The following is a 15977-nucleotide window of genomic DNA, read 5'->3' as shown; positions in this document are numbered from 1 at the left end:
CTCCTTTGGCTTACTAGAACAGCATTTGCTGCATTTTACCTCACACATATATGCACTACACTACACATGTGGAGATATGCTAGGTTTAGTGACACACGCTTCCCAGTACTCAGAAGTGACAGGTAGGAGGATGACTGAGTTTGAGGCCAGCCTGAGACTACACAGTGAATTCCAGGTCAGCCTTGGCTAGAGTGAGGTAATACCGCAAAACAAAACTAAAATGAATTGAGAAAACTTGACTTTTTTTTTTGGTGAAAGTTCATATGAACTTTTGTTTGTCATTTTTACTATGTACAACTTATCAAACAGACCCAGAGAAAGGAGGGCTGGAGAGAATGGCTTCACAGTTAAGGCGTTTGCCTGCAAAGCCAAGAGACCCAGGTTCAATTCCCCAGGACACACGTTAGCCAGATGCAGAAGGGGGAACACACGTCTGTAGTGCATGGAGGCCGTGGAGTGCCCATTCGTTCTCTCCCTCTTTCTCTGTTAAATAAATAAATAAAAATAAAATATTTTGAAAGCAATCACACTGGCTTTTTAAGTCTTTGTCTTTTTCAGTCTTTGTCTGATTTAAAGGCACTGCAAATCTAAATACATGGGAGTAACTTAATTACATTTGAGTATTGGCAGCCTCTATTTCAGTGCTGAAATCTATTAGTTCAGGGGTTTTGTTAGTTTTTTAGTTGGTGGCTGATTTTTACAGAATCTTACCAGCGGCTGGTTAGGTTTTGCCGACTTAATAAAAATCTGGTTGAAGTTCCATTTGGAGGCATTGTGGTTCTCCAATAATCTCATACTTCTGAAATATTTTGACTGTAGTCTTTCCATTTTACTTTAGGCTTTTATAGCATTTAATGTTTCCAAAACTATTTTAAGTTCTTTTCCAATAGATACAAATTGTATCTAGATATCTAGTACAGAAGTTTGGTGATTATAGTGCTGTTGTCTTTTTTATTTTTAGTATTCTGCTTTAATGTTATAGTTTTTTAATTCTACTTCCCTCAGTGATCTTTGTGTTATCCTATAATTACTTTTGTATTATCTGTAATCAGTATATTGAGACAAACCCAAACCTGGCATGTGGCACCCACCTATAATCCCAGCATTTATACAGCCAGCCTGAGCTATATATAGTAAGAAAGACCTGATCTCAAAATAAATAAATAAATAAAGTTCAAAGCTTATTGCGATAGGAAGTAAAAAGGTTTGGAAGGTTCCTTTTCCTGGTCTGGATGACCTCTGCTGTATGCTTACAAAATAACAAAGATAAAAGTCTATACATGATAAGTACAGACACAATTGTTTCTTTCAAGTGTTTTCACTTAAGTTAATAGAAAAGTAAATAGAACCCACAGATACAAAGGAACTATATATACACAATTTTCTGTTTCTGGCTAGTTCTGTGAAAACAGTGTGGTACTTTTAAATATACTGTTTTGCCCCCTTTTATTCTCCCCCAAATACAGGAGCCGGTACATACACTACCTCTTCCTTGAGCACAAAGTCTACAACCACCTCGGACCCTCCTAATATCTGTAAAGTGAAACCCCAGCAGGTGCAAGCCAGTAGCTTGCCTTCAGCTAGTCATTTCTCTCAGCTCAGCTGTGTACCACCTCTGATCGCCCAGCAGCAACAGAGTCCACAAGTCTATGTGTCTCAGTCTGCAGCAGGTAATGTGAAAAAACTATTCGAAAATATAGCCTTCTTTAAATGCTTTGGACTTTTTTTCTCATTTCAGTTAACTCTTTGAAGCTGCAATGTTTTTTATGTGCTTTATAAATATGTACATTTGTAGCACTGAATCCTGTCCTTCCTTGACACAGATTATGGGACTTTTAGAAGTTTGTGTCTCTGTGTGTTAATTGGATTTGTTTCTTCTACATTTATTACAAATGAACAATCTGGGAGATAAAAGAATTTCAATTTGACACTCTTCCAGTCAATTGCCAAAAAGTTTTGTTGCCTGAAAGACAATAAACAATAAAAATCTTGGGGGGATAAAACAAGAAAAACAAAGAACAAAACAATTTACTGGTTAATTAAAAGATGATTATGCTACTTAACATTCCTAGAAAGATTGTCAATAGCATCTGTGAATAGCCATTTATAAACATGTCAGTTATAAATACTGTATAAGTATATACATTGTCAATTCCAGTTTATGTGTGCTATCTATAATGATATTTTCAGGTAGGAAGGATTCTTTGAAGACCTTACCTGACTACTTTATGTTACCTGGTAACTTTAAAAAAATTTTTTTAAAGTTTTATTTGAGAGAGGGAGAAAGAAGCACAGAGAGAGAGAATGAGTGCACCAGGACCTTCAGCCACTGCAAACAAATTCCAGGCCCATGTGTCACCTTGTGCATCTGGCTTCTGTAGGTCCTTTGGCTTCACAGGCAAACATCTCAACCACTAAGCCATCTCTCCAGCCCTCTACCTGATAACTTTCAAGGCTATTCATTTGATCAGTGTTTATAGGAGTCACAGAAATGATAACAAGGTGAATACACTGCTATGTGCAAGCAGCATATCACAAAATAGTATGTAAAATGCACAGAAAAATGTTAGGAGTCTACACCAAGCATTTAATCAATAAATGCCAATTCTTTTGAAACATTTGTTCAGTTTAGTCAGGTTTAAAATTGGAATGGATGTGGTGGTTCAGTAAGTAGGCTTATTTTGAATTCATATGTGAAAGCTCAAAAACAAAATTGAGCATACAATACCTAATTTTCATAACCTGGTAAACACCAGATTGATGGTGCTGAAGTTTCCATAGGCCTCTCTGTTGGAAGTTACTGATTTTTATGGAGCTCGTTCAGTATGAAACCTGCTACAAAGCTTGGTTTTTATTTACTGTTTGGAAAGTTCTGAAATTTAGAATTTTTTTACTTTTTTCCTGGTGGTCTATAGCCCAAATCCCAACCTTCTATATGGACACAAGTCATTTATTCAATACTCAGCATGCACGATTGGCTCCACCATCACTGGCTCAGCAACAGGGCTTCCAACCTGGTCTCTCTCAGGTAAATATGACTTCTTCAATCTTGTGTTTCCTGACATTGATCATTTGACAGTAAGTCATAGCTTGCAAAGAAATTTTGTATGTCTTGAAATTTTCAGCTTTCTAAATGTTGTGATCTGCATGTGTGGTATTTATGCCCACACACCTTTTTAACTCTTTCACTGCATTGCAGCCCACTTCTGTTCAGCAGATTCCCATCCCTATCTACGCACCACTGCAAGGGCAGCATCAAGCTCAGCTGAGTTTGGGGGCTGGGCCTGCTGTTTCCCAGGCTCAGGAATTATTCAGTTCTTCGATTCAACCATATAGGTAATTGTTGTTCAAAGTTGTTTGTGTCATTAAAAAATAGTGTGACTGTGAGTCCTTACTAGAATTCAGAGTGATCATGTAATAAACTAAAAGGTAATATTTACATTATATATTGCAGTCTATATATTGCAGTCCTGTTGTAATATTTCAACCAGACTCAGTTTTCTATTATTTTTATACATGGCTGAGATTTAAATCCCATAATCTTTGTTGTTGTTTTAGGCCTCACTCTAGCTCAGGGTGGCCTCAAACTCTAGGCAATCTGCCTACCTCTACCTCCTACATACTTGAATTAAAGGCGTGTACCACCACACCCAGTTAATTCCCATAATCTTGTAGGCAATGGTGATTTAGAATTATTACTTAACCAGGCATAAGTGATTCATGCCTATAATCCAGCTCTTTGAAAAGTGACACTGACAAGGAATATCACTTGGTTCAGTGACAGCCTGGGCTACAAGCAAGACCCTGTCTAACATATAAATTAATATCACCAAAGAGAATAGATTTTCTTTCCTCAGCTCTGTAGTGAACATGTACAAGGAATTGTTACCGTAGACTAAGCGGTAAAACATGGCCAATTTCTCAAGGAGAGCAAGAACTTTCCCAGAATTTTGACATGTGGGCCTTGTAGTACTCAGGATTCAGAATTGACTTAGACACAAGCCTTCCTTCTCTGCCTCAATCTTTGCATCCCATGGTCATTTGTAAAATTCACTCTTTAAATTTTTTTTGGATGTTAGACAAAATTGACTTATAACACAAACTTGTCCTCCTTAATACTTATATAGATCTCAGCCAGCATTTATGCAAAGCAGTCTATCACAGCCATCTGTGGTCCTTTCTGGTACCGCTATCCACAACTTTCCAGCTGTCCAGCACCAGGAACTAGCCAAGGCACAGTCAGGCCTTGCCTTTCAACAAACTTCGAATACTCAGCCTATTCCTATACTATATGAACATCAGCTGGGGCAGGCGTCAGGACTGGGAAGTTCCCAACTGATTGATACCCACCTTCTTCAGGTAAGGCTGGTCCAGGAGCTACATGAGTATGTTTTCAGAAAATCCAGATAGCTTTCTGTTAGCAAGTGCCTTAAAAGAAAAGAAACATATAATAGATGAAAAATCATTTTTATTCAACAGTAATATTCCTAGAGATTGCTTTGAAATGATAGCATCTAAATTGAAAATTTTTTAAATCTTACTGGTCTTTTCTTACAAAATTTTCCTAGGCTAGAGCAAACCTTACCCAGGCCTCAAATCTTTATTCTGGACAAGTACAACAGCCTGGTCAGACAAACTTTTATAACACTGCCCAATCACCGAGTGCTCTCCAGCAGGTAAACTATGGCATGGTAAATTTCCTAAATTTCTTTATTATTACTTTTATTGCTTGGAAATGTATATAGAAATGTATATAGAACCAAGATACAGGTCTAGTTTTACCATAAGAGAAAGAATGGGTGAGCAGGGACCTTTCAGCCTGGTGTGAAGAAACTTCAGATGCTCTGCCACCTTGTGGTGCATGTACGATATTGCATACTTGCAATGGAGATTTGAACATAAGTTCTTGGGCTCTGCAGGCAAGCACCTTAACTGCTAAGCCATCTCTCTACCCCTGGTTTTACATTTTTAAACTAGGTTTCCATAGATAGAAAAGTTTGAAACTTTTTCTTGAATATACATGTGATAAATGATTTTCCCATTAGTGTTAAAAGTGAAAAAAACTTGCAGATCATTAGACAAGTCTGTATAACTAATAACATGGTATTCCATAAAGCAACAAAATAATGACAAATACCTTTCTTAACTCTGGTTACAATTGTACTTTCTTAAGATGTGTAATTTTATTATTGACAACTTCTATACTTACAGACAATAAACCATAATTACCTCCGCCATTTTCCCCTTCACTACTCTTCATCATATCCCTTCCCTCTCTCTGTTAGTCTCTTATGTTGATGTGATCATCTTTTTATCTTAGGGTGAGGGTCTTATGAAGAATTGCTAGGCACTGCAAGGTCATGAATATCAATAGCCAATTTCTGTCTGGACAGTTGCATTGTAAGAAGTTGTACCCTCCCTTGGGCTTTTACATATTTTGTTTATTGATTCATTTGACACAGAGAGAGGAGAGAATGGGTGCACCAGGGCTTCCAGCCACTGCAAACGAACTCCAGACACATGTGCCCCCTTGTGCATCTGGCTAATGTAGGTTCTGGGGAATCAAACCTGGGTGCTTTGGCTTCGCAGGCAAATGCCTTAACCACTAAGCCAACCCCCCCAGACCTCTTACACTTCTGTCACTCCTTCTCAGCTCTATGTATGTCAGCTCTATGTATGTTGCATTTTGGGTCATCCTAGTCAGTGGTCACCACCATCTGAAAAGAGAAACTTCCCTAACCAAAAGAGAGAGCAGCATTAATATATGAAACTGTTGTGCTTCCTCAACATTTGGTGAGGATAATATATGCATTTAACCAGACAGGAGCAGGCTTTATACCCCTGGAGGTCATGACCTCCCCTACCATAGGCTTTTTTTTTAGGTTTTTAGTATCATGCATGTATTCTCTACCATAGAACAACCCAATTAGAGAGCAGTTTGTTTCCCCCAGAGCAGACATGCCACTATTGCACCCATCCAGTCATTTGGCATGTCTGGCTAAACTTGAGGCTTCCGATGTACGCTATTTTCACCACTGATAACTTCCATCTCCATAGAACTGCATGCAATGCAGCTTTTTTCAGCTTTCAGTTGGCTGGACTACAGGGAGGAGGTTTTCAGCTCAGCACCAGCATAATTTCTCAGTGACCTTACTGCCCAGGCATGTAAAGTCTTTAGCAGTAGAGTCTTACTATCTGTTATTTGTGGGAAACAAGGGGCCTTGGCAAGAGCCTGTAATGTTTTGGAGGGAACAGGGACCTCCCTGACCCACAACTCACTGGAAGGTATTCCATCCTCGGCACTAAAAATTTTCTAATAACAGTCTATGGCTTCTGGATGTGCCATTATCCAAAAAAGTAGGCTTTCATGTGTCTTTTTCAGAATATCTTGAAATTTGATTGTTCTTCTTTCCCCACCCTTCTTTTACTGAATCTCTTCCCTTGGCTTAGGCCATTCCACACCCTGTAGTCTGTTCTTCTTAAATATATTCAATACCATCCCCTTAAGTCCTTCCCTCTCATCCCTCCCTTACAGCCTTTTTCTAGTTTACTGGTCTCTGCTACTGATTTTTGGTTCCAGCTCACACACAAGTCTACACATTTGTAGCTAGGATCCACATGAGAGAGAACATACAACATTAGGCTTTCTGGGTCTGGGTTATCTCAGTATAATTCTTTCCAGATCCATCCATTTCCCTGCAGATTTCATGATCTCGTTGTGTAAATTTACCACATCTTCTTTATTATCCATTCATCTCTGGAGGGACATCTAGACTGGTTCCATGTACTAGCTATTGTGAATACAGCAGCAATAAACATGGTTGTACAAGTATCTCTAAAGTAGTTAGAAGAGTCATTAGGATATATGCCTAGGAGTGCTATATCTGGGTCATATGATAAATCTATTTTTCGCTGTCTCAAGAACCTCCACACTGATTTACATAGTGGCTATATCAGACTACATTCCCAACAACCGTTTAAAAGGGTTTCCCTTTTTCCTTATCCTCGCAACATTTATTGTCATTTGTTTTCTTGATAGTAGCCATTCTGACAGGAGTGAGATGGAATCTCAAAGTAGTTTTAATTGGCATTTCCCTGATGGCTAAGGGTGTATAATATGTTCTTAGATGTCTGTATTATTCTGTCAAATGTATGGCTTTCAAACATTTTCTCCCATTCTGTAAGTTGTCTCTTTGCTCTATTCACAGCTTTGTAATTTCATGAGAGTCCAGTGTTTGATTAATGGTTTTATTTCCCAAGCAACTGGGAATATATTCAGAAAGTCATTGCCTATGGCAATATGTTGCAGGGTTTCCCCTACTTTTTCCTCTGGCAGTCTCAGTGTTTCAAGTCTGATATTAAGGCCCTTGATCCATTTGGACTTGATTCTTATGCATGGAGAAAGACTAGGATCTTTGTTCATCCTTCATCCAGTTTTCTCAGCACCATTTGTTGAAGAGGTTGTCTTTTCTCAGATTTTTGGGGGCAGGGGCACTTCTGTCAAAAATCAGATGGCTGTAGCTGATTTGTAGTTTAAACCCATGTGGTCAGATAGAGTACAAGGAATTTCTCAATTTTCTTGTATTTGTTAAGATTTGCTTTGTGTCCTCATACATGGTCTATTTTGGAAAATGTTCCATGTACTGCTGAGAAAAGTGTATATATTCTGCAGCATTTGGATGGAATGTTCTGTAGATATGTGTTAGATCAATTTGTTCCATGATATCACTTAATCCAGATATGTCTCTTTGTTTATTTTTGCCCATTTGCTTGAAATACCATTCTCTCTCCTTTCACCCTAAGACAGTGTCTGTCTTGTTGAGAGATGAGTTTCCTGGAGGCAACAAACTGCAGGATCCTGCCTTTTAATCCAGTCTGTGTCTTTTGGTTGGGGCTTTGAGGCCATTGATATTAAGAGTTATTACTGAAAGGCCCTATAAATCTGAAAGCATCAAAGGCAACAGTAATAACCCCCAAATACAACATACTTGAAAATGGTAAAGCCAACCACAAATATGTAACCCATAACCTGCCCTGACATGGAAAGGGAGATTAGCACTTCCAGTGCACAGGCCTGTGTATTTGCTTTTTTTGGGGGGGGGGGGCAGTTAGCCTCATTACCTTTCGGGTGGCTTCCCATCTCACCAATGCTGAGTCCTCATCTCAATCTCTCCATGTTGTGCTGTGGAGCTGGTGTTCTGATCAGCTGAGCTGGATGCCCTGCCACCCAGTGCTGAATATGTTATCAGGAGGTTCGTGGTTCTGATGGTTGGGAGATGGTAGAGAGTGGGAAGCCTGGAGTTGTACTGGAACTGTCAGAACCACAAACTTGAGAAAGCATTCAGCCCCAAGCTACAATTGTGTCAGTTACATAGTTTCTTCACTATAAGCTATATGAACAAAGTGCATGACAGTGGTCTCTTAACAGAATATCACCTTCTAGGTATGGTGGTATTCGCCTATTGTCCCTGCTATTTGGGACGCAATGCTGTGATGATTAATGATTATGCCCAGTAGTTCAAGACCAGTCTAGAAGATGTTGCAAGACCCTGTCTCCAAAAACAGAAGTCATTTAATGAGCTATCACAGTTTGTAGTAGTGTTGATGTTTTCACAATGACCAAAATTATCCAACACTACATTTCCAAAAACATGTTCCTATCATTAAACAACATGATTTAATGAAAAAGTGGCAATAGTTACTTAACTAAAGTTTTGTATGTGAGGCATACTAGGTAAAAGTATTCTACTAAAAATCACATTTGACAAAGTATTTGAAGAATGTATGTGGATACCCTATAGATACTTAGGCACACAGTCTCTGAGCAAATGGCTGCAGTTCTGTTTGCTTCTTTTCTAGGTTACAGTACCTTTACCAGCCTCCCAGCTTTCCTTAACTAACTTTGGATCTACAGGGCAGCCTCTGATTGCCTTGCCTCAGACTCTTCAGCCCCAGTTACAGCATACAACCCCCCAAGCACAGGCTCAGAGCCTGAGCCGTCCTGCACAAGTAAGCCAGCCTTTCAGAGGATTGATGCCTGCTGGAACACAGCATAGCATGATGGCCACCACAGGAAAAGTAAGTGGAGAGAAATTACATAGTGTATATGACTTAACAGCCAAGTGCTCAAATATATCTGTCTATACAAGTAAAATACATTGCATTGTGGGTTTTTGTTGTTGTTGTTTCTTTCTTTTAATGCTGCAGAAAATTTTTCAAGCCCATGCTTACTTGGATATTTTTGCTTAGTATTGTTCTATCTGTTAACTACTGTGCTGTCTTGTATTGCCTAACAACAAATTCCACAAACGTGGAAAAATCAATGTCAGCTCTCAGACCTATTTAATTATATGTTTATTGAGGCTTGATAATCTCATGGAATTTGAAGCCTAATTACAATTTTTTTTTCTTTTCGTTTTGGTATTAAGGATTTTAAACCTTTTCCTAAATTAAGCCATCACATATAGGACACTAAAGAAAACACTTAGTATGAGGAGTTGAAAAAGTGTTAAATTTTTTACTTTGTAATTTTTCTCAGATGTCTGAAATGGAATTAAAAGCCTTTGGGAGTGGGATTGATATCAAACCAGGCACACCTCCAGTCGGCGGTGGAACCACCACACCTACATCGAGTCCCTTCCGGTAAGATGGAGATTTAAATTTGCTTCTGGTTTTTCACAATAATAGCAGATGTATTCATGTACTTAATGTGTCTTCAGTCCCGGGATAAGAAGAAAAGTTATTAATGAAATATTTGGTTTTGTATGTCTTTAAGTGAAATTACTCTAATATATGGCAAGTGTAGATTTTTCTCCTTTCTTTTTTTTTTAACATTGTTATTTGCTAAGAGAGAGAATGGGTACTCCAGGGTTTCTTGCTACTGCAAATGAACCCCAGATGTATGTACCATTTTGCACATCTGGTTTTCTGTGGGTATTGGGGAATCAAACCCAGGCCAAGAGGCTTTTGCAAGCAAGTGCCTTAAACAGCTGAGCCATCTCCCCAGCTCTCCTTTTTCATTTCTGCCTCTGGTGTCTCTCTTACTACAATGTTTGGGAAAGTTTCATCAACTACCAAATATGATGAAAATACCTAGGAAAATGTCTATAAAACATCTAACAGCAATATTTACTTGGCACTACTGTACTGACCAGTAATGGCTTCTTTCCAAGGGCTACTTCAACAAGTCCAAACAGCCAGTCCAGCAAAATGAACAGCATTGTCTATCAGAAGCAGTTCCAGTCAGCCCCTGCCACTGTGAGAATGACACAGCCATTTCCTACACAGTTTGCACCCCAGGTAGGCAGATATAAGGAAGAATGAGGATTACTTAGTTTGCATATGTTGGCTAATCTAACTAATCTCTTACTTTATAATAAGTAACAATGCTAACCGGCTCTGAATGATCATTTTTCTGGTTTTTAACAGTAAATTTATGATATTCAAATACCTCTTTATGACTTATACAGGTGGTAAATGTTTAGTTGTAAAGCAGACATTAAACATTCAAAAGATTCCCCACACAGCTCTGATAGTGAGTCCTGTTCCTTTTTCTTTTTTGAGGAAGTTGACTTTTCAGAGAAGGGTCCCAGTGCTTAAAGTTTTCTAGTCTTAATGTAGGTTTTTGTCCAGTTGAAATAAAAATTTTCAGATGTTTTTAATAGATATGTGAACATGTTGGCTTCTCTTCCTTGTACTGGTCTGAAAGAATAACTAAATTTGAAAATTCCAAAAGGGAATTGGTTCCTAAGAAGCACATACTTGCTGAATTATTATTACTTTATCTTCAGATTATTTGGTATATGTAAGCATGTGCCTTTTCTGCCATTGTACCTTTTTAAAGAGATACCCTATCACCCTAATTATTAATAGCCTTTCTATCTTATCCCCGTTTAGAATTTGCAGCTGAGATGCTAGAACCAGCTGAAGTGCCACAGCATGCTTTTCCTAATTTATCTGTTAAACTCTATAAGCATGGCCTGTTTGCTCTTTGTCCTTGTGAATGGAATGGCACAGTCCCTAGACCTCCTGTCACTAGCAGAATGGGCACAGATTTACTCTGGGATAAGCCAACCTGGTCTAGTTGGCATTTTTTTTTTTAACAGTTCAATGTTGTATGTTTTGTTTTTTCACTCAGATTCTCTCTCAGCCTAACCTGGTCCCTCCATTGGTAAGAGCCCCACATACTAACACCTTCCCAGCGCCTGTTCAGAGGCCACCAATGGCATTGGCCAGTCAGATGCCTCCTCCGCTGACCACAGGCCTCATGAGCCATGCTCGTTTGCCACATGTAGCCAGGGGTCCTTGTGGATCACTATCTGCAGTCAGAGGTAATCAGGCCCAGGCTGCGTTGAAGGCTGAACAAGACATGAAGGTTAGTACAGTGTTAACAGCCAACAGAGCAAGAATCTGTCTGAACCATGTCTTAAAATGCCTCTGGACCCATAACCATGTATCCAGGCATTCATTGTTTTATCAGATTTAACCAAGCTAACTACTTTTATTCATTCCTTTCCCCTCCCCTATTTTTTATTCCCACCCTCCCCTTTTTCCCCTTTTTATGTCCCCCTCTTTTACCACTACAGTCAGAAAACAAATTAACATTTTAAACTCTGGCCAAATGAACTGCTTATAAAATAATTGTTTGAGGGAGATCTGAGTTTGGATGCTATTTTTCAAAATTAAAAAAAAAAAGTAATGTAGAGTATTAATAGGCTTCCCCATTTTCTTTCATTTTTGTTTTTTTTTTTTTCTTCCCTCCCTCCCTCCTCCCTTCCTCACCCAGCTTAATATATAATCATGGTTATGTGAACTCTCTGGAATGGGTAAGACATGTTAGCTGTCTTGATTTTTCTTCCTTCATGAGTCATTCAAGTACAGTTTTCTTCTCAAACGGTTCTCGCATTCTTTTTTTCTGTCACCTGAGGTGGCCATATTCCAAAATGCATTGTGCAGTTATAGATGAAGAACTTGGAAAAGCACTCTGGGATCCTTCATGATGAAAGGCACTGATAAACATGAGGTTTCTAAAGCAGAAGAGTGCCTATAGGAGTCTGTGTGGGGACAGTTCTTGCAGCATAAACCTTAGCTGTCTGCTGTATAGCCAGTTGGAGTTTACTCACGAATAGCATAGGGCTGACTTTTGAGGATCGTAGTAGTTTTTACCTGCTCTGTCACTTAATGTAGATTAGACCAGAATGAAGAAAGCCTTAGTCTTTACAGACACTGTGCACAGCAATGTTTTCCTGTGAATTAGAAACATGTTTGTGATAAACTCTAGTAAAAATATGACTAAAGCTTCTCTTGGTTGGCATCCTTTGTGTTTCTGATGCTGAGTGAGCAAATTTAAAGACTACCCTAAATAAATAGTGCGTGTAGGCTGTGTGCCTAGGCCATTGATCTGTTTGTTACTACTAAAAGTACTAGCATCAAAGGCTTGGGAGATGATTGAGCCTTGGTTTTTGGTTCTGGCACTTGATTTTCACACATTCTCATGTCAAAAATGACGATAGAACTTAATAATCTTAGTGGGGTGGGGGACTAAAATTGCCTTAGACCATTGACAGTACAGGTTACATGTAGAACATAAAGGATTTTTTTGTTGTTATTTACAAGAGGTGTAGAAAGTTAAGTCAATTATGTTTGTTACTATGGTATAATTTACAGACTATCGTAAGTATATTCTTTGGGGCACATAAACTAAGAAATTATTTACCAGCTCAGAATGTGGTAGGAGCTATCAGAACTTAGTGATCAAGTGAAGTTGTAGTTACTAATTTCTGATGCTCTTCCCCTGCAGAAGAGAGCTGTGGGAAGAGGACTCAGCCACAAGACATTTGGTCCTAGGTGTTGGTAATGCCACAATATAAGTGCTTCCTTTTCATTTTTTTGTAGACCACATATTGATAACTAGACGTTTTAAGTGTTGACTTGTATGTTTTCAGATTTGCAAGCAGGCTCCCAGAATAAAATTTGATACAATTAATCTACTCCAAAAAAAAAAAAAAAGATAGAAGCCAACAGCAATGTATATTGCATTGTTTATGTGAGGACAGGCTCTGGAAAGATGGTGGGAGGTGGTTTGAAGATGTTTCTAATATTCTTAAAAATCATATAGAATGTTTTCGAGGATAGGAAGAAGTCTGCATTAAAAGCTGAGAAAAGATCAATGAGGTACTTTTGGCTTGAGCCAAATCAACATGGGGAAAACTGATTTTTGTGATTGTTAAAAGAAATTCAACTGAGATTGATTTCACAGGTTTTGGTAATGCTGTACCATTTTCAGTTATTGTTTCTCATTTTTCAAGGCAAAGCAGAGAGCAGAGGTTCTTCAGTCCACGCAACGGTTCTTCTCTGAACAACAACAGAACAAACAGATAGGAGGCAAAGCCCAGAAAGCGGACAGTGATTCAAGTAAACCTCCTGAAACACTGACTGACCCTCCTGGTGCGTGTCAGGAGAAAGTAGAAGAAAAGCCACCCCCAGCACCCACCATAGCCACCAAACCTGTTAGAACTGGACCAATCAAACCTCAGGCAATCAAAACCGAAGAAACAAAATCTTAAAGGCTGTGGCTTATTGCAGGGCTTTGAGGGAAGGGAGACACAGGGAAAATGAAGTCAAATAATGCCAGCAGTGACAAGGGTAATATGGTCTGTGGACATTATCCTGTCTGGAGCCTGGAGATGCACAAGGGACGTAAGAACATTTTCTACTGACACAGCTGCTGCACCAGTTACAGTGAGGCTTTGCCAGCTTACATCTACCTAACATCTACTTGGTTGATGGTCGTGCATCTTCCGTCAGAGTTCAGCAAGTTTCTGCATAGAGTGTAGACCTAAAAATCTTTATGGTTAGACAAAACACCAGAAATAGGAGGAAAATAATGCCACTGAGGAGGAGCTCAGCCTGGCCAGCTGGGTGATCCCAGATAATCCATCTGCTGTGGTTTCTTTGTTTCCTTTCGTTCTTTAGATATGGTGATGGCATTGATAGGCTGGGGTGAGCTGAAGATAACTGGTGCTGGATAAAGGAGCCTTATTTTTTATTACGGCAGCTTGCTATTTTTGTAAGGTGGTGATTGGGTTGAACACAATCAAAGTACAGTAGTAACTGATCTTCCCTTCCTGGATGAATGAGCAGATGATTCAATATTGATGTCAGCATCCACATGAGCAGTGTTTGGGTGCTGCTGCTGTTTGAAGTGATGCTGTGTTTTGATTGTGGTCCGAAGCTTTGAAGCACTACTTGGCCTCCCCTCTCTTCCTCAGAGCTCTCATCATTCAGACGTGACAGATTTGCTAAATGGTTGCTAGCTTGAGTCTTGCTTACCTTCATTTGGTCATCTTTGTATGAATTCAATGGTTACGGAGTTTTGTTTCATGGGGAATTTTTCCTGGTTTTTTTTTTTTTTTTTTCCTCACAACGGTTTTTAGCTAATGTTCATGATGAGAACAAGCACTTAGAGCTGTGCCACTAACGAAAGGAAATCCTGTCTAAGCGTGCATTTCTCTACAGAGCTGTGTCGTACCATCCTTTGGGCCCTCTGCTGGAAAAGTAGAATCAAGTCTCAAATAATGCCTTTTAAATTGTATCCTCTAGTATTATAGATGTAGGACAGTACTGTATCATCCCTCTGTGAATGTAGAATATCTTGTACCTGCTTTATGATGCGTAGTAGTGACTGTGCTTTATTGGAGCTGTGTGTAATGATGTTACTCTAGAATGTTTTCTTTCCAGATGATGATGGGGAAGCTTAAAAAAACAAAAACAAAAAAATAAATAACTGGTGCCAGGTACCATAACAGTAACAGAACTTGGCTGTTTTCTGGGGTTTTGTTTTTTTACATTTTTTTTTTATAAGCGTGCTGGATGACTCTACAATTTTGTTCAGACAACTGCAGAACCTGGAAAAGCTGTTGCTGCTATTGACGCATAACATACTGCTATTATTGGTCTTTTTATATAAATATAAATATATATACATATATATATATATAATTTGAATTTTTGGAAACTTTAGCTGTGCTGTCAACTTTGGAAAAAAATCCCTGTTTACCATGTTGAGTTGGCATTGTACAGAAATTAACAGCCATATTGGTCTAGAAATGTTAAACTTAATTTTTTTCCATTTGTACAGGGGTAACGCACTGTATTAAATATATAAGGTCTTATCTACGTGGGTTTGATTACAGAAACTAATAAAGTATTCTCTAAATAATCTTGAAGCTTCTAATCTATTCCTGGAATCTTTCATGAATCAAAAATATATTTGTGGGTTGGAGAGATGGCTTAGCGGTTAAGCACTTGCCTGTGAAGCCTAAGGATCCCGGTTCGAGGCTCGATTCCCCAGGTCCCACGTTAGCCAGATGCACAAGGGGGTGCACACGTCTGGAGTTCGTTTGCAGTGGCTGGAGGCCCTGGCATGCCCATTCTCTCTTCTCTCCCTATCTGCCTCTTTCTTTCTGTGTCACTATCAAATAAATAAAAATAAACAAAAAAAATTAAAAATATATATATTTGTGCTCTAGGCAAAAAAAAAAAAATACATCATCCAAAGACCTAGTTTCTGCTTTGAATTTCACAAACCGTGAGGTTTATTCATTTGAGATGTCAGCACTGTCATAGAAGATGATAGTTGTGGCCCCTTCTGTCAGAGTGGAAGCCAGAAAAGAGAGAATCAGGATTTTGAGGTCCTCTTCAGCTAGGTAGCAAGTTCTAGGCCACTCTGGATTACATAAGTCTTTGTGTGGATTCACACTGCTCAGCAGGAAAGTTCTGTCACATAATCTTGGGCAGAAATTAAAGGACAAAAATACACATAAATGTTTACATTTTTATTTCTTATGTTTTTCAATCATGTCCAGTACCACCTGGTCAGGAAACTAGCACATTTCTTTAATAACTTACTAAGTTGACAAGAATTCTTGAAGGAGTAATTGCTTATTCCAAAACCCTTATCAGAACACGTCTTCCAG

The 15977-nt window shown here is 38.8% G+C and overlaps 1 protein-coding gene across 10 annotated transcripts in view; it reads left to right on the top strand.

Moving 5' to 3' along the window:
• The window catches only part of Prrc2c (proline rich coiled-coil 2C), an 83798-nt gene extending 68578 nt beyond the window's left edge, over positions 1-15220 (top strand). For 3 of the 10 annotated variants that reach the window (XM_045159405.1, XM_045159417.1, XM_045159399.1), the window contains exons 26-35: positions 1467-1670; positions 2916-3028; positions 3200-3336; positions 4128-4359; positions 4569-4691; positions 8860-9078; positions 9539-9642; positions 10173-10299; positions 11138-11374; positions 13308-15220. In XM_045159405.1, coding sequence (XP_045015340.1) covers positions 1467-1670; positions 2916-3028; positions 3200-3336; positions 4128-4359; positions 4569-4691; positions 8860-9078; positions 9539-9642; positions 10173-10299; positions 11138-11374; positions 13308-13565 — 1754 coding nt within the window. In that variant the 3' untranslated portion in view covers positions 13566-15220. Of the gene's footprint in view, positions 1-1466; positions 1671-2915; positions 3029-3199; positions 3337-4127; positions 4360-4568; positions 4692-8859; positions 9079-9538; positions 9643-10172; positions 10300-11137; positions 11375-12799; positions 12853-13307 lie in introns of all 10 variants that reach the window. The other 7 variants (XM_045159428.1, XM_045159410.1, XM_004658792.2 and 4 more) reach the window with 5 other exon arrangements.
• The last annotated feature ends 757 nt before the right edge of the window (positions 15221-15977 follow it).

The sequence above is a fragment of the Jaculus jaculus genome, chromosome 1 (assembly GCF_020740685.1).
Source record: "Jaculus jaculus isolate mJacJac1 chromosome 1, mJacJac1.mat.Y.cur, whole genome shotgun sequence".
In the NCBI taxonomy this organism is placed as follows: Eukaryota; Metazoa; Chordata; class Mammalia; order Rodentia; family Dipodidae; genus Jaculus; species Jaculus jaculus.
This window is presented reverse-complemented; position numbering and strand designations above follow the sequence as displayed.